Genomic DNA, 27,131 nt, shown 5'->3' with positions numbered 1-27,131 from the left:
TTGTGTGGGCACGGTTCTGCAAAGGAGGACGTCATCTTTTACAGGTAATATGAAAACAGTAGATATGAGAGCTAAATGTGTCCTCAAAAGGTTAGAGGTTGTGGTGAATATCATGATGCATATTCTGAGTGTTTAAAAGGTTTGGTTTTGTAGATCTGCAGTAAAACTAACAAAATCTCAGTGTAGTAATGATACATGTATAAAACATAAGAATGTTTGTCTATGTTTAAAGGTTTTTATATTTGATTTGGGGGTTAAAAGATTTGTGACCAAACATCTGTCTGTCTGTAACCAAAAAAACATTTTTGGTTACAGACAGAAAATAGTTGTTGTTGTATTAGTACTACAGAACATTAAGAAATTAAATATGAAAGCCTGGTGTTTTATTTTATTTTTTTTTACTTTTAGTCCAGTTTTAAATAATATGTATGCCCCTTTGTCCTTTTTTAAGTCACACTATTGTGTAACTGCTTCTGTTTAGACGTTTAACATTTGTGAACTTTATTTTATTAATAGGGGGAAAATAAAAAAAACAGCATTCTGTACATCAGGTAGTGACCTGTGTTTGTGACAGTGGTGCACAATCCGACCTTAGAGCTGCTCAGAACAACATAAGCCGTCCTCAACCAGCAACAACGGGAGCTTCCCTGCCTTGCTCGTGGGCACGTCAGCTGCCAGCGATGAATGAGGAGACACAGCACCACCTGCAGAGCCAGAGGTAAATACTACCACAAATTTATTGTGTCGTTTTAAATTGCACGTCATGTTGCAAAATACATACATACTGTTTAATCGATCCTTCAACGTCATTGGTTTTACATTAAACATTACGACAGCTGCTGTTACAGACTGTCCACATGATGGCAGCACAACACAGCATTCCTTTAGCTGACCAACTTTTACATCATATACTTTTGTTCGTGTGCTTTTATTTTTTTAGGAGAATGAAAATATGCAAAATGTCATCTTCAAGTGCACAAACAAATACAAATAAAAACCTGCTTACTGCACGGTCCTGAAGAAAACCTTCATGCTTTTAGAAAAATTCCACAAACACGATATTAACATAAAACTAAACATAAGTTCAAGTTGTCCACGGTCAACAACATTCTGTAATTATCACTTGATTAGTTACTCCTTATTGACAATGTACTGCATGATTCAAGCAGATGGTCTATTGCTCGTCTTAATCCTCCACAATGGAGGAAAAAAAGCCTAATTCTCTGAAGGCTTTTACAGTTAATCCAACAATAAACTCAAATATCTCCAAACACACATTAAAATATTGTTCAAACATTTGTCACCAGTCACTCTTAGTCAGACGTTTGACTGTTTGCAAGCTTAGGCCTTAATTCCTTTTAATTTGATGTTCGCTCAGCCTTCCTCACTAAAGCTCCCTGCTCTGCAGCAAATAATCTGTTAAATAAAAGCAGGACTTAAAACACATCAGCACTGGCTAATTTCAACCTTATTTTTAAAAACCTGTGAAAATAACTTCTCCTTCACACATGTTCTGAACTGTGCAGGCAACAAATACACTGTTCTGAAAACCAGTTTCAACATTAACAGAGATGATTATTGAAAAATGATCCACTGGCTGTGTCCTAGAATCACTCCCCGTCACTGACTGAACTTCAGTAATGTTTACTGTATTTACAGTAAAGAACAGATTAAAGTTCTGTAAAGTTGTGTGCAACAATACAACATTGTTAATTAAGTAGATGCAGCATCGCTGGTTTAAACTGTCAGGCGTATTTATTAGCTAGAATTAATGTTTTCTTCATTTTTGTGAACTGATCAATCATCCAGTAGCTCCTGGATGCTTATGAATCATCATTTTGCATTATTTTAATATTACTGACAGGTGGAGTGACGTATGAATGTAATTTAAGCATCTATCAATTATGTTTTGTGGTGCTGTTAGCAGAAAAAAGTTTACAGCACATGCTGCATTTTAAAATTAAAAAATGTCAATTGTTGGTTAGAAAAAGTTACTGCAGAATAAACCTAACATCAATGTGTTAGTTCAGATTCAGTCAAATAAAAAGGTGTGATGTAAATGTAGTGCACAATAAGTAAAAACACAAAGTAAACCGAGTGATGATGTGTGGGAGTGATTCTGGACACAACCAAGAGGAAAACGATCAACTGGATTCAACACAGTTATTAAAAAAAGCACCTTCAATATGTGCTGGAGGTTGGAGTGTGAGAGAGAAAAAGACAAAAGTTTAAATTCTGAAACCTCTAGACAAACTTAACATGGTATAAAACGTGTGGCAAATCTCGACCATCTGGAAGTAAAAACAAAACAAAACAAAACGAATTACACAGACGACTGGACCCAAGTCGAGCGTTGGTGTGTGAGAGAAGAAAACAGGAAAGAGAAAAAGAAAAAGATGGCAGAGACAGAAAGATCTTGGAAATCAAACATCAGTGTAAAAGCCAACACTGAAAATAGAAACTTCTTTTTCCTAATAGTATGTATCATCACTCAGCAGCCTCTCGTTCATCCACCCATTAACAACATCTGAAGACTTTCCAGTATTTTAAAAACTGATTCTCGAGCTACATCAGTTCGTCATGCAAAACAACAAAAACATTCCTCGAGGTAGAAGATGACACTGTTTCATTTACATCAACTTTTTTTTTCTTCTGAGGAAGTTTAAAGATGCACAAAATACACTAAAAGATCTGCTCAGTTTCTGCTGAAGTGATGAGAAACGTGCTGTTTTTGTACAAATAGTGTTTTGGAGATGACATCATCAAATGTATAAAGTGTCTGCTGAAGAAAAATCTAACAAATAATTATATAAGTGGGAATAAAATGAATTAAAGCAACACACTGCAGCCATAAAATAGAGTTCCAACTGTCTAAACAGCTGGTCGGTATCTACTGTTTGTGTTTCTACTGTCAGGATGAGACACGGACAATTCTCTTATTATTCAAGTAGAGCAGACGAGCACGTCCCATCCCAGCACCTACTGAGGCAGCATTCACAACAGGTATTAGTGTGAAAACCAAGTCTGAAACATAAGACCGACAATAAGATGTATCATCATTTACATCATTAGGGCAAAAATAAGAGACTTTATATCAGTCACTAACTGAACAGAGGGATAAAATACAAGCACTGAATTCTATACAGTGATTTTAAGTTAAAGCATCATCCTACTTATTTGTTAGGCTGCACCAATCCTAGCATTTAGACTCTGATGACTAATAATCCAGTACAAGCGTTACAATGGATTCATTGACAAGTGCATTAAAACAAAGCGGTTTAGTTCAGTGTTCGGTCGCTGAATCAAGAGAATCTTGGGATTGTAAAAGTCACATATTCTTGTTTTAAATAATCAAAAACCAGCTGATAAGAGACTTCAGACAGATAATTGATAAAATCTGAATTGATAAAATCCCTCCGACTTCAATCCCTCCTCAAACCGCCCACTGATCTGACAGAAGGAATTAAGAGCGTTTGAACTCCAGCTTCATGCATTAATCTGAGCTAAAAACTGAACTTTTTGTAGTTTCACAAACTGCCTCAAAGTGAAAAACAAAGTGTGAATGCTGCCTGAGCAGCAGGACAGAGAAACATCAAACAGCAGGTACTGTTTAAAGTTGACATCGACTGTATCCAGTTTGTAGGTGTGATGAGGTTGTTCAGCTGGAAGAGGCTCATTAGGAGGAGTGTGACGCCGCCTCGCTGCACGTTTGTGCTTCTTTCTCCTTCTCGTCATCCAGAAAAAGCAGCGGGAACATTCCTAAAATACAGCCGATGGACACGCCGATGGCTTTACCCTGCAGGAGCAGAAATCGAGAAGGAATCACTGGATGATAACCTAAAGCCCCAATTTTCATCTAGAAGAGCTAAACTGGTCCTGAATCACAGAATACAACAAAACTGCATTATCTGATGCTGCATGAACAACACACCTGGGTAGCTCAGCTGTTGCAGGTGCTGATTCTTTAAAGCATTTATCTCCAGAGTCGTATTCACAGGATAATACATCACTTTTATTTTACATTCAGTGCAGACGACATGAAGCTGACGTTAATTTAGTTTCCAACCCACTTCCTCAATCTGTTGTGCCACCTTTACCAGCAGCTGATCCAGTTTATCCTCCTTTTTACTATCGTTTTCTCCCAGTCTATATGGATGAAGGCTTGTTGATGTATAAACATATATTCTCAGGTGAACTACTGTCAAAACCTTTGTTGCGTCATTCACCCGTCACCTCTCTCTCAGAAAAACTGAATGTAAAATAAAATCTCACCATGTGAGAGCTGAGCCTGGTCTGCCACATGTCCGCCTGCTTTGGTGTCAAATCTGGAACCTGCATGCCCAGTCTGGAGGCCAGAGCCTCCACATAACCTGCAAGACTGCACACACACATGAACTGATGTAAGTACACCTGTGTGACCATTTACCATCCTGTATCTTTAATTTAACGTCAGCTCATTAGTGAGCTTAATTAAACAGCTGGAGCAGCAGATAAAGTCACATCATTTGTGTAACATGAAATGTGGTGACTGGAACTCAAAGGGGTTCTCACAAGACTGCAAAGATCAATCAAACACTGCTTTGTTTTATTTACTTGGTAACCTGCCAAATTAAAACTAATCTAAGACACATAGGAAATAATACAATTTTCTATTATTGTGTTTAACATTAAAAATTATTTAATGAAACCAAAACAAACAAAGGAACCTCAGTCCTCAAACAGTTTGAATTTGCAAATGCAAAAATAAGCCACAATGCTGCATCAACTGTTCTAACCTGCACAACAGATTTCACATATCTCTAAATAAACCTGAATCTTCAGAGACAGTTTATGAAGCTGCTTACCCGAGACCTGCCAGATCTGAGACTAGGTTCCCCAGAGCCGCAGCTGTGAAAACAAAAAGAGGCAAACACTCAGATTTCTGAAGTGATGAAGCAAAAATGGAGTGACAGCAAAAATAAATCACACAAAGAGAGATTTTACCGATTTCTGCAGACACACAGTCACCAATGTGTTCTTAAGAAGTCGAGTTTAATGAAATTAAAACGTGAACTGGGGTCAAATGTAAAAAGATTAAATAATAATAATGTAAATTCTCTTACAGTTGAGGTTTTCTTTAATTATCGTGATTTAGAGGTCATGCATTTCTTTTTAGGATATAGATAGATCTATAGAGATAGATAAATAGATAGATATATCAGAGGCTCCCAGGAAGGTGATGGTTAATACAGACAGGATCCTGACAAATGGTCTGTTCCAGCCATAATCTTTCAATAAATTTAATGGGGTAAAACCTCTGAAGGAACTGTCCTCTGGTGTGCTGACTTCTTATCTGGGACACCTCAAATCCGACACACTGACGTTCACAGACCTGTCACATCCCAAACCTGTGGGGACTGTGTCTGGGAAAGTCACAGAAATATTCAAACACTGGACAGGTGTGTGGAGGTGAGCCTGGTTTATATTAATACACCAGCACCTCACAGAAATACTTTGAACTATTTTAATGTGGTGATAAAATAGAAAGGAAACATTAAAGAATATAGTGCCACAGCTAGAAGATACAGACAACAATGTGTGTTCATCTGCAGCAAACGTCCCTTCAATAGCAGAGCACAGTCTACAGTTCAACATATAACATACTACTCCAAGTTCAGTACAGCTTTGACAGATCATTTGACAACAGCCACTGATAAAACTGAGCCAAAATTTATGGCCCGTCAGAAAACCATGGGACTGGTGTGACAAGGTAACTGCTGATCGCTCATGCATCGAGACACTCATTTTGTCAAAGGACAACCTCTGTGACATATTCTAAAATTATTCAGGGTGACCAAATTAATCAGAGCGGATAAAAAAACACGTGTGCAGCTTCAGAGTAAACAAAGTCACAACTCTGCACACGATTTACAGAGTTCAGGTGTATTTAGATGACACATTGTGTGAACTAGTTCATTCTAACATACTGTTACACAGGAATACTTTGAGTCACTCAGACATTTGAAAGGGAAACTTGGAGTGAAAGTGCTTCTCGTCTGTATTTAAAAGAACGTGTGAGAACACACAGGGCAGAGTGAGAACACACTGGTACAGATGAATAAAGGTAAAATCTAACAGGACAAATGGTTGATGTTAGGGCTTCAATCCTTTATCAGAACCTCTGTTGTATAGTCAGCATGCCTTCATTTGAGCAAAACTCAACCACACGTGACAGAGTAGAAACGTGAATAGATGAAACTGTACAGAGCCAGGTGGCCCACATACACCTGAGTATATTCAAAGAGATGAAAAGCCAGAAGAGGAGTCCGAACAATTGATCAAAGCAGCAGCAGAAGGAGGAAGAGAGTCGGTGGGAGCGAGAAAAGGTGTGAAAGTTTTTAACAGATCAAAGACCTTTGGAGAACTACCAAGATACAAGTCAGCTTCTTTCACTTCGTGGTTATACTGTCAGCAAAATCAGCTTCATAAGAATCCCAGTTAATGTACTACATCAATAGTACAGCGCTTGGCAGCCATGAATAATTCACACTGTGGACTGGGGAGGGCTGACAATGTAGTAATAAATATATCTGTTGACGGTCATTAAAACCTTTAGGGACGGGTTTGTTTTGCCTTCAGTGGATCTCAGGAGGCATAAAAAGCAACACAAAACTCCAGATGGACGTTTTCAGTCTGAGTTTCCTTCGAAGAGGATAAAGACAGCGATACAATCTCACCTCATTTCACCAGCACCTCTAACACTGATTGTGTACGACGGTCAAGTGCTGAGTGAAGAAATAGGAGTTGGCAATAAAAAATAAGTGGAATCAGTAATCTCTCCAGACTGGGTGATGATGAAAAAAATTCTAAATCAGTGGCTGCATGGATAAAGGCGTCAGGGCAGAGCTATTGATCTGGAGCTCGTCTTCAGCCTCTGATTTGCACTTTTCACAGGAAATTGGAGCCAAGTATCCATGGAAACAGAATAATCTAGTGCCAGGAAAAAAGAGAGAGAGAGAAGGCGAACTCCAGCGTCTTTATGTTTTTTCACATGTAATAAAGAACTGAACAGAGACACAGAACAGCAGCTTTGAAGACAGCAGGCTGCGTTGCAATAAATCGCAACAGGATCAAGTAGAACCAAGTTTAAAATAGGATGATTCAGAGCCGTTTTACACAGCCGGTGCCATCAGGGAGAATTAAAACTGTCTTCCAGGTGAGGTGATAATGTAGGTGCACTGCCATGGTGACAGCTGGTTTTTAAATAGGAGCCCTCATCACTTGCTTTAGACAAAGAGGTGGAATATTTTGTTTCAGGCATAAACTAATGATGAATATTAAACAGCTGTACTGTGAGGTCACTGGTTTTATACGGCTGGAAAACTGGAATAGATCATTTAAAAATCTGCACTGGTTTTATTAGATGGGATGTTTGAGTTAATGACTAAAATCATTATCTGCAAAGATTTTGAATTCCAAATAGAGAAAAGTAGTATTTTAAACTAAATACATTTTGGAAGTCACTGCTACAGAGCTCTGATAAGTGCTGAGCTGCAACTTAAACATTTTCTCAATTATATTTTTTTATATTAGCAATTATTTTGGACAATACTGTACAGCATATTTAAAGTATAAAATGTTTAAAGTAACATTAGAACATCACACAAAGTGACTGAATGCTCTGTTTTTACTGGTTTACTGAAGACAGAAGAGTTCCTCCCTTCATACACCGTATTCCTGTTCATTGCACACCTGGAGGAGGTCAGTGTGTAATTCTCGCCCTGTTCCTGTTCTCTCGGACAAACCTGTTGGCTAAACCAAGACGCCATGGGAGAGATTAACAACAAGTTAAGGAAGTGGCCCCTCTGCCTCTCAGGGGTGTGATCACAGGTGCTCCCACCCTCGCTGCTTCTGAGCCAGAGCCACCAGGACGCCACCTCAACCTTTTTGCTGACGTTGGCCAACCAACTTTTCTCACACAGTTGACATCAGCAAGAGGAGAGAAGCTTTCAATATTTTAACCATGTATACATTAACATATCTTATATTCATGTTTAATTCACAGGAGAGAAAAAAGTGAAACCCTCATAGTTTAGAAGACAAAACCTCAGGATATCAGAATGATTAATGGGAGAAATTATATTTTTAATGTGAACTGTTGATGTTTAATTTTTTCTGTTGATGAACTGAAGTGAGATGAAGACGTCTCCATTTCACTGCGACTCGAATGCAGATTGTTTGGTCTTACCAGCCATGGTGGAGATCCCCAGAGTGACTCCGATGGAGAGTTCAATCTGTGTTCCCTGCAGAATAGAAGCGACAAGGTGAGATGTTCACTGAGACACAGTGTCAAGACAAGAAAAGAAGACGTTGAGGAATACGACAACTTAAACTCACATTCAACTCCATTTCACACATTCTGTGTTTTTTCTTACAGTCAACTGAATTAAGACTTGGTGTGTAAAGAACGTCACTTACTGCTGCGATCATGATGGCATTGTCAAGGAAACCAAATCCAACGAAGGGGATGGCGTTGTGGAACAAAACTGCAAACAAGCAGGAGAAAAAATGAATAAGGAAAGAGAAATTCTGAGACTGGACTTGAAGTCTGATGAATAATTTAAATAACTCAACAGTGAAGCTGGCACTGTCAAATCCAGCTACCATCATGTTTAAAGCCACTAATTAAGTTATATTTGATTTGTTTGCGGCATATAAAACCTGACGTTACTCAAGGTGATGTGCAGAATTCAATTGAACAGAGACAGGTTAGGTGCCATCTGCTTAGTTCCAAAAATGTCCAACTATTCCTTAAATGTGTCATTAGAATTAAGTGACAAACCTTCTCATCTACCCCTCAATTAAAAAGTGTGTTTCCAAATGTCTCACTCTTCTATTACTGAGTACCGAGTCGTCACATGTGCTTAAAAACTGTACAATATTTTGAGTTTCAACAATTAATGCTGCACAACATTATTTCACTTTATATTTCTCCAATTTAAATATTTGAATGTCAAATGAAAACGCCAGGAGCTTTAAAAAGCTTTAATGATATAGGTTCCCTGAGGGCTCAGGTGTTTCCCACTGTGGAGAAAACGGTTGTTCCTTTATTCTGAGAAAAATGTGGGTTATGAGGTCAGTTACTAAACTGAAGCTCGCTCTGATGTTCACACTTCAGAGAGAAATGTTATTTGATGGGAAGACGAAGAAAAAAACACTAAACCAATTACAGCCTGTGTGTTTATCACTGCCTGACACAAAAAAGCTTTTTCCAGAACCACATAATGTCTCAGCTGTACTGTACAATTAACAGAAGCTTACAACACTGAGGTAGACAGATACTGATGCTAACCTAAAGAGGATTTGTGCTGTGTTTCTGTGTGCTCTCACCATATCTGATCTGGGCTGCAGTTGGCGGCGAGGGCTCCAGGGTCTCTAAAAAAGAAAAACATCAAAACGTGTGAGATGTTGGCTCATTAGCTGCTGAGGTTTGACTTTAAGCGTCTGTGGCAACGTGGAGACACAGCTGACTCACCCCGGACTGATCACAGCCACAAATGTTGAATCTTTTACACTCTGTGTCAGTGCTCAACGAGAACTTGTGACTAAGCAGCAGAGAAGCTGTTTCTCCACACAGCAACGCAGCATTGTAGTTGTAGAAAACAGCACCTGAACACATCACTTCTGACCAAAAACACCAAATCTCCTATGTCACATGTACGAGACGGCAGCCCTACAACTGAAGATAGCCTTGAATAAACCAGCTTCAATGAGACACATCATCCATCAACTCATACCGACAGCTTCAGGACTGTTTTATGCAACACAGAAAACAATGTCTGGCTCTATGTTAAACTTTAACCAAACAGTAAAACACAAACCACCACTAATAACCAGGAGAGACAAACAAGTGGATTTCTACAGAAAAATCTATTTCGTAAGGTAAGGCAATGAAAATGTACAGTTTTGGTTAGGTATGAGTGCTCAGGTGTGAAGTGAGGTCTCATTATTATTATTTTAGTTTTTGAACAAGGCCTTGAGGCAGAATACCTCCAGCATGGCTGCAATCCCATCAGTAGCTTCAACTATTACAGGGCTCCCACATTTCATACACTACCTGCTGAAGTAATGGAGCTGTAAATGTTAATCATCTGATACTGACGGTGAAATATGAAAGGAGAGTTGAGCTACAGCTGCCTCGAAGAATCACAACCTGAAAGATTAACAACCATTTTCTCTGCTTCCTGAATTTTCGAGTTGAGCAGAAACGATGATGAAATCATGAAAACACACTGGGTTAGATTTTAAACAATGTAAAATAAATAAATACGGCTTAAGATAAAGTCAAAGAAATATACCTACAGTCGCGGTCATGCTACCTCCTGCTTTCATATTCTGTCTGAGTTTAATTAGTGAGGGAGAAGCCGCAGACTCAGGGTGGTGTGTCGAGCACCCTGGGGAGACACTGAGCTGACTCTAGAGAAGTGGGTCACTGGAGCAGAGTGTGTTCTGGGCCACGGACCAATTACAAGACTGGTTTAATTACAGCAAAGGTTTCGCATGCTGAGCCCTTCACTTTCTGAACTCGGTGTGTCTAAATGAGTTTGTTTGTCTTAAGTTTCACCAACTCTTCTGCCAAGTGTTGGGAAAACAGACAAATGCACTGTAGAAATTAATGGTGTGTGGAGGTGCATGAAGAAGCCAGACTCGTCTTTCAAAACAAACAGGCAGCAGCCTCGTGGACAGAATCACTCTCGCTGCAGTGGAAAGGTCAGAATTTATTTTAGGACAGAGGAGTGGAAGACTACTTCCAAAGCCAAATCAGGCCAGGGATGTTTCCTGCTCTTCGTTCTCTGCAACATTCAACGAGAACCTCTACCAGTACAAAGGTGGAGGTATTCCTTTGTTTAATCTGAGCAAGTTTCTCATTAATAAATTAAAACATATCAAAAGATATAAAAGTCCTTCCCTCAGCAGAAGAACCCACGTCTAATCAAAGCTTCAGCTGGATCCTGATCGAGTCGTTAAGTTCACATGAGGATCTGATGCTTCCCCTCCGTTTCCTGATAAAATTCTCAATCAGATAAAGTTGCCAAGTAACAGGTTCGGTAGTGTTGCTTAGCAACGGCATCCATCAGGCAGTGACACAGGGTCTGCAAGGGGCGAAGACACTAGAGGAACAAAAGTACAACTTTAATTGTTACTCACTTTTGGAAGTTCGAAGAAGCTCCTCTGCTGAGTATTCGACTCCAACACATCAACAGACCAGTTATTCTTCTCCATGAATATAGAAACATGCACCACTAACAGGCTACAAAAGATGATGTTAATAATGGACTGGCAATTTAAGGCAAAAGGAGAGGCACGTGGATCTGATGGAACAAAGACTGTCTGAACTTGATCGTCCTAAAAAAGCCAACCAACTATAAATTATCAGGAGCAGAAGAACATCGAGATAAACGACCCATGGAGCCAGTTCTGTTGCAATCTGTAGTTAGCTGGACTAATCTGATACTTAGATGTTGATTAATATGTGCATCCAGTATCTTCAAATGAGCTGTAGTGTACTCAATAACCCACAGGCCTAATTCCACTATTAAGTTTATGAACTTTCTTGAATAATAACGAGGAACTGAAAGTTATATTTACTGGTCTCCATTATATAATGCAGCAAGTTTACCTCTCTATCCATTTTACTCCTTTAGCCTTTCTGCCGAGTTGTTGCTAAATAGAAATTGCTAGTGTTCACATGTGGTCCTTCTTTCCCTGCTTTGTTTTTCTGTTGCCATGAAAATCTTCCAAATTGCAGACACAGCTCATTTCTTATGCATCTGCGCTCTTACTTTCTTTACCGCCCATGTCTACTTCCTTTTAATCTGTAGTAGCAATGCTGCCTCATGTTGTCTCCCAGCTGTTAAGAGTCCTGTTCTTATTTTAGCTATTTAGACCCTAGGGTTAGGGTTAGAATGCCATTTGGCATTGTGTAGTTTTGTAAATGTATAATTACAACATACCAGTATATGAAAATGTTTATACCACCTAGCACCATAAGATACAATACTTATCTTTCTCAATTCTCTCAGACACCTAATTTTATCTTTGCAGCCTCTATGAAGGAACTAAAAAGGGGAAATGCAGCTTGTTGTTGAAGCCTTCTCCTCAGACAGATACATATCATCTTTCGATCAACTCAATCATGACTTTATGGTGACGGAGCACATTTTAGTTTTACTCTACAGAAATGGTTCAACATGTTCCGTTTCAACCACACCATAATCCTCACCAGCTTAATTATTGATAGAAATAAAAAAATAATGTGGAGAAAGTGACTCTTCTAAACTAAGATGACATGATCACTAGAGAAAAGATGTCTAACTCCATTAGAGTTTTTTAAACCAAGCTAGTGTTACAGAGTGGAGGCTCTCACCACACACTTTATCTTTGGCTGAGTACAAACACCAGCTCCAAAGAGCACTTGAACACAACAAACAACAGTTTAATGCAGACCTGTCAACTAGTTAGTTCATCAGAATTAGCACTGATTAGCAACATCTTCCCCAGCTGTCATTAAGGAGAGCTGCACCTCGAGAAAACTGAAATGTCAAAACGCTGTAAAGTTCAGTCAAAATTGATCTTTACAATCAGCTTAGAGTCTCTCAGCTCATTAAAAAGAGCCCCGGTCAAAGCTCAAAACAACGATATAGCAGGTCTGTTTCAAGTGCTGTAATTTCTTTTTTTCCTCAATACAACAAGGAACTTAGAGGACATTTAAGACACTTTCAATAAACCAACCTTTTCAACTCAACCACAGTTTGTCCGTTGGTCCCATCCTGTTCAAATACAGTACTTTTGGATTCTGTTCAAGTTCAACTGACTGCTACGGTGCACCTTGTTAGTTTGATACTAAACTCTCCATTTTTCAGTTGCACCATCTGTGTTTACTCTGCAACTTAAATTTGACTGGAATCAAAATATTGTCTCACAGAATTACATTTCATTTTACATCTTTCAGGTAACATGGGAGAGAAAAACAAGCTGGTGACAGAAATGTGTTTAACACAGACACAGAACGTATAATAATACTGGTGTAATGCAAAGAACGTTTGCATAATAAAAAAAAACAAACTGATGGATGGAAGTACCTTGAGTTTAGATTAATGTCCACAGAAAAGGCATTTCTGTCTGATGTGAGTCTACTGTATCACCAGGATTTGTGAGTGTGGCATCCTTTCATAGATTCAAATGATTTATTCTACTAATGTGCAGATTATACTTTACATGTGTAAACCAAAACAGATGTGTGCCTGCTTCACTTTTCAAAAGCACTCCATTTCATTTCATTAGCATCTGCATCTAATCACAATACATTGGAAACCTAAACATACATTAAGTCGGTGCATTGTGAATTGCAGATTCAAAGTGATGACAGCAATAATTTTCTCTGGCAGACGGCTGGTGTAAACCAACACTGAACTTGAGTTGAATTATGAGGCACTAATTGATCCCAATGTTACCCTGAATCATTATCACCTGTCAATTTTTGGAGACATGAAGATGCAGAGAGAAAACTTTAAATCCTGATGTGGGACTATGAACCATAACATATTAAAACAACCGAATCCACGTTTCTACTGATTGATCACACTTTAATCTCAGTGGCCCTCACCACATTACCATTACCCATTACTTACTCAGGAAAACCATGTGTTTGCTCAGTGTCAGCACCCCAGTTGGTCCAATATAACACATTTAATGAAATGCCTCAAACTGCTTCAACGGAGCAGTGAGGTCCGACATCATTAGTCTCCAGTGTTGCTCAGCCTGTGGAGAAACTGCAACAGCCGTGGACCACCATAATTAAATGAAAACCCTCCATCCATGAATCTTACACAGTAAAATTCTTATTGGGGAATTTTGTGAAATAAATACTATTTCCTAATAAATAACAAGGAAGAATTTCCACAATTAAAGAGAAAGAACTTCTGAGAATTCACTTAATCCAATAAATTATGTGGATAACAAAAATAAATAAAAACTTCAGTAGATTTCCGGGCATTCGTTGTTTAAGAGTTATTGGTATCTAAATCATTCTTCTTTGTAGTTTGAGGAAAATAGTCACCGTACTAACTAGCTTAATGTCTTTGATAAATATATACCCTAGTCGACTTATTTATCAGTCAGTGTGAGCGGCATGACATGACGTTTTGTATTAACTGCAGAACTGAGAAAGTTAAACTTGTTCAATAAAATGTATACAGATCTCAATAAACAAAACTAAACCAACACGGTGTGGTTTAAACTCATTCCACCCTCTTCTTGTGATGGTTAAATGTCTTGATGACTGAATAAGCTGCTCAGACTGTTTCTCAATGTGCAGAACTACAGTAATGTAAAGGATGTTTCTCCTTTTTCCATCCATCCCACTCTTTGGTTTCAGGTGCGTAGTCTCACTGAGCAGCTGCAGCGGTTTTTGGCTTTTCGTCTTGTTGACAGAAGATTATTATTTCAAATGTGCTGCTGAAAATATCAGGCCACACAGTGGGAATAACCCATTTTCACCCTTTCTGATTTTGACTTCCTAATGACTGCAAACACTGTGACTCTTGGGAAAATGTGCCCAGAAATAAGTCTGACTGACGCATACAAAAATTATCATCACTGAACAATCTGCCAATGGAAGCAGATTTGGACGGAGATAAGTGAATACAGAGAGGTTGTAGCTCTGTGTTTCTCAGTGTGATGCAGAAAACCTCATGAAGTACATAATGGCAGCTATGTGAGTCTAACACTGTGCATATGTCAGTGTGTGATTACATTAAACAAAAGCTGACTGTGTTTGTGTGTGTTTATATAATTAGATGATACAGCATATGTCAAGTCTGTCTGCTGCTGCTGCTGATGATGAACAGTGACACACACACACACACACACACAGCAACAACAGCTGAGACTTAGAGGCCATACTGAAATTAAACGGGAATATTAATAAATAAATCATTTGTAAAGCTGATGGCAACTCACAGACACTGATATTTGCAATACAATGCCAACACACTTTCATCCTTTACGCCGTCCCTGTGAGTGTTGGTACACAACACCACTCTGAAGCACTGAAGGAGCTGTGCACTAATTAACTCTCCTCAAATGTGGAAAACATGCCATTTATTTAGACAGTTCTTGCATTGTTTGGCATTCTTAAGGCTAATTCATACTTTCCATATTTGCTATGGTGCCCATAATGTGAATTCTGTCACCTCTCAAGGGAAAAAAAAAACATCTGTGTACATGTAAACATGCTTCTGGTTTCATACATCAAATGTATGTGTGTATGGATGTGGGGCAACTGGAGAGTAGTACCTGACCTTTACTGTCACACTTGAACCCAATAAGATGACTGATGTTCAACAGTTTACAGACCGCCCCCTTCAACATGGATATGTCAGAAAGATCTGTGTGATCTGAAATGCAAACTTTAAACCATGCTTCCAGACGTCTGATTTACTGACCACTCCTCACATTTACAGAGATTTCGATGTGTCTGGACTTACGATCATTTCCACTGTTAGAAAACCATCAGAGGTTTGTCGGCAGGATTAAAGGATCTTTTTGTTTAAGTCACCAAATTCAATGAAAAGACTAAATCTAACCATGTGCTTGTCGGTTTCTTAATATCTTCTGACTTTATTACCGTCAGCGGCTCTCAGCTTCAAACCCTTTAAATCCTCTTCTCCTGAGTCAAACAGGACAGAGACAGTGCTTCAGCAGGCAATCATGATATTGAGGCAAAGTGAAAACTGCAACACACAAAACTTCAAGGTGAATAATGAATTCATGGTGAATGTGAAAATGTATTAATTCAGTTTTTTAAGGCCACAGATTTTAACCATCGCTACTTTCTTTATCATGTTCATACAGCTGCAGTGATATAACTAGTCCACATTTGCAGAATATCCCATAAACACACAAATACTCCAACACACACAAACCTGGACTCTTGATAAAAAAATACTCAAATTTGACTTCCTCTTAATTAGTGTTGAGAAATGTTTCCAGGCCAAGTTTGTTGTGTCACCATGATAATTACTATATAAACAGCTGCTTAGGCTTTAAATGAAGAGGTAATTGGAATAGTAGAAGACAACCTGTCATGTCTCACACTCTGCTCCTGTCACACACCAGGAAGAGAAAATTATCACCAACCATCGGCCAACTGCTTCTCCTCTAGCCACCAACCTGGCAGCTCGACACCCGTCACTTGGACATTCCTTTCGATTAAAAGCTCTGGGTGCCAAACGTTCATGTGGAGTAAAAGATAATTGGCAGTTTCACTTTTGGCATCTACAGTTCTGAAGAGGGCTCATCACTGTTGTCACTCTGCTGTCTAATTACTTTTCACACACACACACACTCCACATCAAATCTCCAGATGTCAAATTTCACACTTTAGACAAGCTCAGTGTGCTGAATGTTGACACTCAGAGATGACTCAGTCTGATTTAATCTAGCACTGAAAATTAGGCTTTGCTGAGAGTTGTGATCCGAATGCAATTTTCCATTACAATTGGAATGAATTATGCAGCAGCAGAGATCTATGAGAAGCCATGAGGATGCTGCCTCTGACAAATACCTCAGATTGGTGCTGTGCAATGACCAACAAAACTGCTCTGTGTAGTCAAAGGACCCTGACTTGAAAAGCATGTGATAAATACATTTGTGTATTTCCATTTAGAGCAGCACACCATCTGCAGCGTTGCTTCAGGTAAAATGACGACATGGGAGCCGTGATACCTTATCAAAACACTGCACGGTGCAGAGAGTCGCAACTCTAAAGGGAGGCATGTCACAAAAGTTGAGACAGGTCTGTGTTTCCCTTATTCAGCACTGGTGAGGTTGTTGATATTTTGACCTGCAGTCAGCGTTTCACTTCATCCAAAAGGTGATGGATGGGGGACGTCAGGGCTCTGTGCTGGACAGAAAAAACATTTTTCCCCAAAGAAACTAGTAAAGCCACTAATGTATTTACATATATTAAGTAGAGAGGTGACTATGATTTTATCAAAACTGTCTGAATTATAATTATACACATTGTGGAAAACACCTTATTTAAACTTTTACAGGACACTTTGTGTTAGTTAAACTTTTTAAGGGGATTTGATTTAAAAATGAGAAGGAATTGCTCCATGTAATGATCCGTTTTCATCCAGCCATAAAAGATGAGTAGAAACCTGGTTGTGTGTATACATGGCAGAGAAATTGGTGTTCTCTAGGAGAAACCTCTCTGGTTTCTCTAATCCTCTACCCCATTTATAGAAACTGGGTTTCTATTGTACATGACAGCTAAGGCGACTTGAGAAAGCCAGTTGTACATAACTTAATTAAGTGCACGTAAACAAACTGCACACGAAGGTGAGACACAAATGTGGAAACACACTAATGTGTGTCCTGGCATCAAATTCTGTTGAATATTGGAGCCAGAGGACTGAGCCCAAACTGGCAACGTTGGGCACCCTGCACTGTAAGTGTTATTTATTATTGATAGTCTGTCCAGCACAGATACACATCATCTCTCTCTCTCTGTCATCACAGACTCACATACGATAGCGGTCTCTCCCTTCCTCTCCCTCATGGTAAATAAACTACAGATGAAGTGATAACAAGCACACGTGAACCAGTCACAACGTGCACGGTACAGCTTCCTTCATGTGAAGCAGCCTTAATATGAGAACTGAGGTCTGGGTCAGGACATTTGGAGGCATTGTTTGTAAAACTGACCACTAATGTGCAAACAGGTACTGAAAGGTAAAGAGCAGCAGGTACATGCAGCAGACCCAGATCTCAAACCTCTAAAATTACCTGTGTCAACACTACGGGGGATTTCTTTATCATTTCAAATCTTTGTTCTTGTTATATGTTTGTATTTCACATTTCAAGGTCAGACCTGTGTAGAAATGCTGTCTTATTCAGAAATCCACATTTTAGCATATTTCAGTCCCTTGGCTTTGAAGTAACAGGCTTTGGGAATATAACAGGAGACTCTGCTATAGTGGTCCACTGCAGCCTGCCAGACACACAGCAGAGAGCCACAGTATATGGTTCATCTCTGCTGTATAACAGGAGCACAGCAGATGTCTACTGTAACAACAAAGTACCCACAGTAAGGAAACTGTTGTGACTTCTGTGACTTTCTGTTTTCTTTGCTTCAAACTGTTCGGTCAGAGTTTGGCTCTGCTGTGAACATCCTGTGCGACAGCCCTCGCAGTTTTTAAACAACACTCAGTGAAATCATCTCTGCAGGGGCCTGCAGCACGAAGCAAATTCAAATTCACAGTGGCTTCACAGAGCCTGACATTGGCTGGCCCAGATAACTGGTACCTCCTCAAAGCTGTTATCAACTCTTTCCTCTGGCTATTTGATCTTTCATGTGAAGGAAATGGAGTTGTTAATTAGCAACATTATCAGAAACACCAATAATGTACTTCATATGAGATAAGTGCTTAAATTCAATTACAGTGTCTGCAAAAAGTGACATATCATCAGACTCATAACTAAAACAGTAAGAAGCTCTCAATACATTAACAATAACCTCCAAATGTAAAGGCAGAGGATGTAGTTAGAAGATATTTTGTGCAGTCTTATAGAAAAACTGCCTACACATGTGCAAGAGGCCGAGTGACACAGTGAATAAAAAATACAAGTCACTGATATTTTCCTGCTTTCCTACAGATCACAGGTGGTTGATGGGTTCATGTGGAACACCTGTGCTCCTGCTATTTGCTGATAGTTTGATGAGTCTATACGTGGGACACCCTTAACATGCATTTCAATAAATTGCTCAATGATATTTGAAGCTGCAAACCTATTTTAAAACAATAAAATATATTATGCATTAGGTTTTGCAGCAACAGAATGTGTGTCTCTGCATTTCTTCACCTACTGTTGTACTCCTCTCCATCTCTCCCTTGAAGTGTTTGTGTAATTTTCAGCTCTGAGATGCGGAGAGGATTCATCTCAATCTCCCTGCATGAGGCAGCACTTTCTGCTCAGCTCAAAGCGATATCATGCTGCTGTCGACCCAGCAGGCTCGCACATTGATTTAAGGAGGCAGTTCAAGTTTTGCAGTGCCACTTCTGAAGTGCTAATTCATGTGCCAGTCAAACAGCACCTCTCTATGAATCTTACACAAACCTCTGCTGCAGCTGCAGAGTACCTCAGACAGAATCCCACAGCAGACTGTCTCAGGTCACAAAGGAAATAGCTTAATTCCCAGCACCCATCGACCTCACATGCACTAATTTTTAAATCAACAATGTGCGCTGTGCACAACACAGGGAAAGTACTGAGTGGACGATCAAGGCTGGTCTGTGTTAATCTAGAATCTGGTTTGGTGTAAAACAAAACCAAACAATTAAAAAAGCATCCACTTTTCTACAACTACCTGAATTCACATTAAAACACAGAAGCATACAGAATCGGTTCTGCTCTAGTTAATCGATTTTGTATGCAAACAAACAAAAAAATGCACCCATGTTCTCTGCACCCAGAGAAGTGTCCTGTGCCTGCTAATTAGCTCCCTGCAGGTTTGGTCCATTTGTCTGAATTCATTTCAGGAGTCTGTTGTCGTCGCTGGCAGGGAAATGTTCTCTGCACAGAGACATCAAACTTAAAAAGAAAAGGCAAAGCTCCAGCACTCAGTGCAAAGAAGAAAGCATTTAACAATCTTTTTTTACTCCCCCAAATGTGTGCTGCACTACAGCCCTGCAGCCACCGGTGAATAAATATAGTTGAACAAGGCGAGCACTTCATCGGGCAACAAAACAGATATTATACTGATCACTGCAATTGTTCTGCATAAGACAGTAGATGACTGAGTCAGTTTCCTAAAACGGATATGTGTCATGAAGAAACTGAAAATGTGTCTATAAATATATTATTACAGTCTAAGCTAAGTCTAATTCTGGTTCCCTGGCTGTATCACAAGTTCAGCACAAGTACTTATAAGTGACTTCATCAAGTAGCCAGTGAGCACAAACAGCAGTTTCATTATAAACAGCAGCCCCGTATCAACATTATGTGTTAATTGTACTTCAGAGACTGCACTGAATTACAATAACACAAGATGTTGAAATGCCGAGCTGCAGCGTTCGAGGATTGTTGAGGAGTTTTCTTTATTTGAAATGAAGCACCATCTGTCCACTGAACCAGCGATGAACATCTCATCCTGCTGAGTCCAGTACTGGAGCTGGGTTTCAATGATCTGTTCCATCTCAGGTCTGATGACCAGTTTCTTAAGTTCCAATAATAAGTATCCTGAATTGTTTCTTTTGGAAAAGAGTGAATCAGAAATCCTTTAAAGTTGCAGGTGTCACACAAGCAACAACATTTTTTGCCACTACAAAGAACAAAGATATCCCACATAACACACATACATAATTCTTTGGTTATTGTGGCCTCTGCTAATGTCCGGACCTTTGTTATAAAAACAAAGCATCACTCTTCAATGTCATTCTACAATTACAGGTGGACTGAGTGCCTCTGTGTGCCAAATTCACGCATCTATGAATATTTTAAGATGGTCAATTTGACAATTCTGGATCAGGGCCTCCAGGAGTTGGAGTTAAGGAGTGAAAACTAAAATATAAATGTGATTTACTGAAATTAGACTGAAAGTAAAAAGGTTATTTCTGCAAAAAAAAAGTCTCCATTTTCAATCTGTCTCATGAAACTAAAGTCACTTTGCAAGCTTCCAGCCATTAGTTTGTCAAAACTACATCAATACTTCGACGTTCCCCTCTTCTTAAAGTCTACATCTTTGACTTTTTATAAATGCTACAGACCCCAACTCTCTACAGCAGGCTGAAAGAGAATTAATATCCCAAACAAACAGACCAGTGTTCACCAACAGCTGATATGCAGCCCGAACACAGACTCTCACATTCTGCTGCATAAACATGTGCTGATGTGGGAGGCAGAGTGGTGAATTTAACGGATTTATTTCTGGAAAGCAACCATTTCAGTTTTAGAACCCAACGTTTCAGTCTGTGAAATGTATGTGAAACACAAAATATATTGTATCTATATTGACAATTCCTCTGGAAACCAGTTTAATTGAACACCAACATCGTTTCAAAAAAATGGTCTTATCTATATTACAATTACCACGATATGTCCTCTCACAAGCAGACCCACACTTTAGATGTGCATTTAATTGGACTCAGTGGGACGTACTGTCCAGCTGGGAGCAGAAAAGACCTGAGAATAATAACTACACCATTAATATGACAAAATTAAAAAGGCGTGGTTGTTCTGACTCAGAATGTAGATGAGTTTAGTGGAAAACAGCGTTACCTCTTCATATACACATTTAAATCTTTATGTGTTCTTTGGGGGTGTCGGCCTCTAGCTGCAGATTACACAGTGGTGAAGAGAGAGAAAGCTTATGAAGTTGTTTCTGCAGTAAAAAAAAAAACGTTTTTATTTTAAACTAGCCCCATGAAACTCATTTAATATCACTTTTCATGCCTCAAAGAACATGGAAATGGACTTCTAGCCAATATTTCTGTACAATGCCCCAATGTTTTCCTATTCTTTAAGGTCACATCACATCTAAAGGACACACCGTTACACTTTGTTACCTGCGGGGAAAAAACAGGTTACAAAGATCTTTCACACCACTCTTCTTCATTCAGTCATGAAAATAATCGCATATTGGAGATGGTCACAACCAATCAGAGTGGCCTCTCTGATGTCGCAACTGGGGTCCGATTAGCACTAAACCTGTGGGACACACTGCAAACAGAAGCTGGCAGATGCTCACACAGTCGTTGACATTGGTTTGTCACTGCCCTAATGCAGAATGACAAGTGCGACATGAGACCTTTACATGCGTCACATAATCAGCTGCATCTGTCAGATTCATGCAAATACAAACAACCTTTGTGAGGGAAGAGAAGGTGAATAAATATTTCCCTCACTTTTCTCCTTTTCACTTGTCAGCACATAATGAGACAACCTCAGACAGCATCAATAGCCAGTTCAATGTTGTGAGAACGAAGCCAAACCCAGGAGCATAATTAGTGAAAAAGCATTTGCAGTGTCATTTGGCTTCGAGTGAAGAACATGGAACTGGAGATTTAATAATGAAAACTCTCTGCTCACTTGCTTTTTAACTTGTCAAGTCAGTTTCTTTCTTGCTCCTGGATCTGAACTCCCATTGGTGCAGATTCAACCAAGTATGTCACATGTTTATCACCACAGCTATAGTGTCAACACAATTAAAGAATTTCTTGTCCCACAGATAACAGTAACTTTATTTACATTTAATTTATTGTGCTGTTAAAATGAGAATAACATTCATCCTGTTTGTCAAAAAGTAAACGTCGTTAAGCATGATTGACGACAATAACACCATGCCAGAGAGCCAGCAGCACATATGAAATATGTTCTAGGTTCAAGACCTGTAAAGAGTTGGTGTCACTCTGGAACCCGTTTTCTTTGCCAAGACCTGGTTCTTCATACAGAAAGGCAAAGACCTGGTTAGAAATTTAGCACCGGCTTCGAAACCAGCCTTGAACTGCCGTGGTGAAAAAAAGGTATGAGAGTCCTGTGAGTAACACAGTCATTATTGTTACACGTGTTTTAAGTATCTGCTGAGACAAAGGTCTATCATCTGCCTTTTACAACATGTTTTCCAATCTCAGCTAAATGAGATTTTCTCGACTCTTACCTTCCCAATGAGCCTCTGTAGTGAGGAGCGTCTGCTAAATGTAGATGTAATGTTTTAATGAGCTTGCAGCTCGTTGTCAGACTGACTCACTGGGTCGAAAACGTTTCTACAGAAAAGCTTCCCATTTTCTTGCTGTTCTTAGTAGTTGGTGGTGGTGGGGAGGGGGGGGGGCTGTAAACAGTTGGTTATTAGTAAAGATTTCCAGAGTCGTTCCTACACTGGGGTGTCTAATTAACATACTCAACCATGCTGAAGAAAGAGAGGTGATGATACACGCATCAAAAACTCTGAGCTCCAGCATATTTTAACATATAAAGAAGAAAGAAATCTGATTTTATGCACTATAAAACAGACCTGTACATGCAGCTCTGCTAAAGTAAAATCAGGCTTCTCCTGCAGAAAAGAGACAGAGATAACCAGGTTTCTTTTACTTTACATGATATTTACAGTGCATTTATACTGGCTATACTATACACATTGAAGCAACTTTCCAAACATGATCATTGTAAAAGGCTGTCTAAATCATTTCTCAGAAAGGAAAGATAACTTGGGATGAGCTTTCAGAGACGGCTACCAAGACCTCTACTGGGTGGTCCTCTTTAGAAAAGTCTGTGACAAAAGTCTTCTGATGGTGTGAGCTCTTTTGGTCCAAGTGACTCTTACTGGCTTTGAGTATAACTGCTCCAGTTTCCACACAGCCCCCCTCAACCTTCAGTCTGTGAACAACAATGTGACTTGTAAGAAGTTCACTCAGTTCTGACACCACGTTTGCTGCCATAGAAATTTGTGCTGGAGAATTCAGGCATTCATATTTGTACCAGGTGAAGAATAGATGCATGTTGATTTAAATTAACACACCTCTCTTTGGAATCAATCCAATCCACCTCAGTATTATCTGGACTGGTGCAATGGATAAAACTGCCATAAACAGTGCAGAACCCGAAACTCTGTATTTACAAGTCACAGCTTCTTCCGTTTCTAAATCTTCAAGCTAAGTATAGCTGCAAATGTATATTTTCATTCACTATGACATAAACACACCTTGTTCCCCGTGTTAAATCATTAGGATTGTGAAGGTCTATAAAACAGTGATGGTAATAGCAAGTTAGACTCAGACACATCGCTGTAATACTGGGTGGAAATGACTGTCAGGAGAAGCTCCCAGTTCTCGGATGCTACAGTGACATTAACTGTTTTTATGTGATAAAAAATAGCCAGCACAAACACAGTTATGTGACCTTTAAAACTTTCTAGACACTCTCTGGGATTATTTATAGTTATTTCCAAAAGGAGCCCAACAGCGCTCACGAAGAGGACTGGGAGACAGCAAAATAAGTCCTCACCACTGAAGGTCATAACATGTTAAGCCATAATGCTGGGTTGTCATTTCAGCTGCATGACTACTGAGGAATGGATCTGGTTTAAGAATCCAATCGTGCAAACTACAGGTGGTGCAGAACAATAAATGCATTCCTAAATCGTTTTAATTAAACGACGTGTCGTAGGCGAACAGATTAGCAGCCAGAAAATTTAAACGGTTTCTTAAAATAACTCAGAAAAAGAGATTTGGATTCACAGTACTAATGAGAACAGCTTGTTACACAACTAAGTGATGAAGAGCCGGTCTGAAGGCACAACTGAAACTTTAAAGTCTTAGAGTTGTGAACGTCAGCATTTTACCGTTTCAGCATTATCGGACCATGCTGCTAAGTCAGGGAGGGGGGTACAATAGGATACTGCAGAGATGAGGACAGTAAATGCACCATTACAGACTGAGGAAGCAGAGCACCTGGGTAGCTGCAGACTGGGAGGTGAAAGCAATATCTCAAACACCACCCTGAATTCTTACACATTCAAGTCTAAAAGTATTCATTTATAATACACGACGAGTTACACAGACACTCGAGGATATTACTCGGGCCTTTATACTCCTGGTTCAGCAGCTGATTTTACGCTTCAGACCAAGATGAGTCACTGTGGTTTTGGTTGGTTCACAAGGAGACTACTTTTTTCCTCTTTCAAACAAACTGAAAATACTCTGTGGTGACTCAGAAGAGGAACTCATCACACTTACAACACACACTCTGCAGCCTGTTCACTGTATACAAACACACTGCAGAAACAGTCGATCGTCTCCAACACAAACACAGTGCCAGGTTTACGGTGATGTGTTCAGGTGCCAGCATTGATTATTTTAACTAAAAACAAAATGGGCAAAATTTTACAGGCAGAAAAAAAATAGCTGGGGTTTGTAAAAGCTGAATAAAGGCAGTTCCTCCACTGTTACACGACGTAGTACATGTACATGAATAACATGTCCGGAGACATGTTATTCAAGTTATTCAGGGCCAATACTGAGTGCAGTGTGTGTTGTGAGGCATTCAGGGACAGTACAGAGTGTAGGTCAAGCATGTTCAGGGACAATACTAAGCCCTATTTGAGTATTCACATCATTTCAAGTTTTCAATTTTTAAACTACCATTCACTTTAAACCTAAATTTAGACTGGGAAGCACAGCAAGTGCTGAAAGGCAAGAAAACCACCCCACACATCAAAATCCTTGGCTCAAGTTTAAGGCTCCTTTCAATGGGACATGCACATGTGTCACTCAAACGACAACACCAGAGGAGAAATTCGTATTGTAACGGAGAGCAGGCAGCACCTGAAACGCAGATTAATTGAATCACCAGGTGATCATCAAACAGCAGCAGGTGGTGGAAATGCAGTGCTGACACTTATAGTTGAGGATGAACAGTGCAATTACTAAACAAATACATGGAAAGTAATTATTATAAACAAGTTGGTATCCAATATGTGTCTCTGTAATTACAGCACAAACAAATAAATAAAATAATGTAAATTCTGGTATATTTCAACGATTAATTGTTGCAGACAGAACAGCTGTTTCAGCTGGATCCAGCTGACAACACTGTAGTCATGTCACAGATACATGTGTAAAGCTGCATTATTTCATAATTAATTCCATCACTGATTAATCAGCATTGTTCTCTCGATTAACAAGTTGTTTTTTCTTCTAAACTGTAGAAACTAGTCAACTAATCATTAAAACTCTTATTTATTTACTGGTAATAAAAGCAGCTGTTTCACATCTCTCTGCACAGTGGAGTGCACACACATGCACAGGGAGCAGCTGTGGATCAGGAGTTAGAGTGTCCAACCATAACAGGGTCTCAAGTCCAAGTCCCACTGGGTTTGACACAGTCTTTAGTGTTTAGGACCAATTTAACTCAGGGACGACCATATAGCTTTGAGGGCCACGACTCAGAGTTATCTTCCAGCCCTGACTTCACTGACCTGTGGACAACCACCCCCTCCCACCCCCTCCCACCCCCGGGGACGCTCCCTGTGCACGGCCTGTGGCTGCAGATCACTTCTCATCCAGAACCACAGCTTGTTATGGAAGCTGCCACCTTTGACCTGCCGCCTCTTTCTTACCTTGAGCAATGGCCATGGACTCGAAGCTCTGCAGCTCCTTCAGTAAACACGTCCTCTCGCTCGGGTGGAGCCGGTAGATGAACTCTTTGGCTCTCTTGGGCGAGTTGAGCGGCTCCCTCGGCTCGTTCCTCCCGTGCGTTCCCATCCAGCAGCTCGGCGTGTGTCGCCCTCCTCCCGGCAGCCTCTGCGGCGGCTGCTTTAACTTGTGTACAGCCGGTGGGAGAGCTCTCTGTAGGCAAAGCTTCAGCATGGTGGTGAAATAAAGAAGTCCAGTCGTTCAAAATGTAAAACCTAGTGTTTAACGCGTCCTCCAGCGCCGAACTCCGCTGCTTCACCCCGCTCCGACAACCGCTGGTGCTCGGGCAGAAGTTGCTCGTTGTTCGGTCCTATTAGCTTGACTCGTCCTCAGTGGGCTGGTTCTAGAAAAGCCAGGTTAACTTCCGAACAGCTGCACATGTCGTGTTTTCCTGCTGTTTTGCTGCGATCCTCCTCCACCCGGTCCGGATCATGGTCCTCCGAACACGAGTTCGTTCATGAACTTCAAGCTAACGAACAGCTGTAGTTTCAAAGCCAGCTTCCGGTGCTTTTCAAAGTAAAGTGCGCCACTTCCGGTAAAGCATTTCATCTACAAAATAATAAACACACTGCAATAAGTACTCAATAAAATCATCTGCCAAATAATGCAAATGTCTAAAAAACACAAAGCCGAGGTTTTAATCTTGAAATATGTAAATGTATGCAGCAAACGTTAATCAGATCACCTACTTACTCTTAAGCTAGTGTGTTCAGAATTGTGTTTCCACAAATAACAAAACACATAAAATGTATAATCAGTAAAAATAAACACGTTTTAACTACATAATCAGATCCAGATTTCCTGTAGTGAGACAGTGTACACCTTTTTCAGTCTCTAGGCCCTGTGGTGCCAACAGATTTTGCAGGTTATTTGCATGTCACACTGTGTGAAATGGGT

The 27,131-nt window shown here is 39.8% G+C and overlaps 1 protein-coding gene across 1 annotated transcript; it reads right to left on the bottom strand.

Moving 5' to 3' along the window:
- Nucleotides 1–711: 711 nt before the first annotated feature.
- tmem65 (transmembrane protein 65) lies at nucleotides 712–26,733 on the bottom strand. The gene is made up of 7 exons (XM_026348196.1): nucleotides 26,159–26,733; nucleotides 9,370–9,414; nucleotides 8,458–8,525; nucleotides 8,228–8,282; nucleotides 4,845–4,887; nucleotides 4,273–4,378; nucleotides 712–3,796 (listed from the first exon to the last, which is right to left on the bottom strand). The coding sequence occupies exons 1-7, from the start codon at nucleotides 26,406–26,408 to the stop codon at nucleotides 3,677–3,679; spliced, it is 687 nt and encodes a 228-aa protein (XP_026203981.1). The 5' UTR covers nucleotides 26,409–26,733; the 3' UTR covers nucleotides 712–3,676.
- Nucleotides 26,734–27,131: the final 398 nt, after the last annotated feature.

This window comes from Anabas testudineus, chromosome 11, assembly GCF_900324465.2.
Source record: "Anabas testudineus chromosome 11, fAnaTes1.2, whole genome shotgun sequence".
NCBI lineage: Eukaryota > Metazoa > Chordata > Actinopteri > Anabantiformes > Anabantidae > Anabas > Anabas testudineus.
Note: the sequence above shows the minus strand (reverse complement) of the source record. Positions and strands in the feature narration are given on the sequence as shown.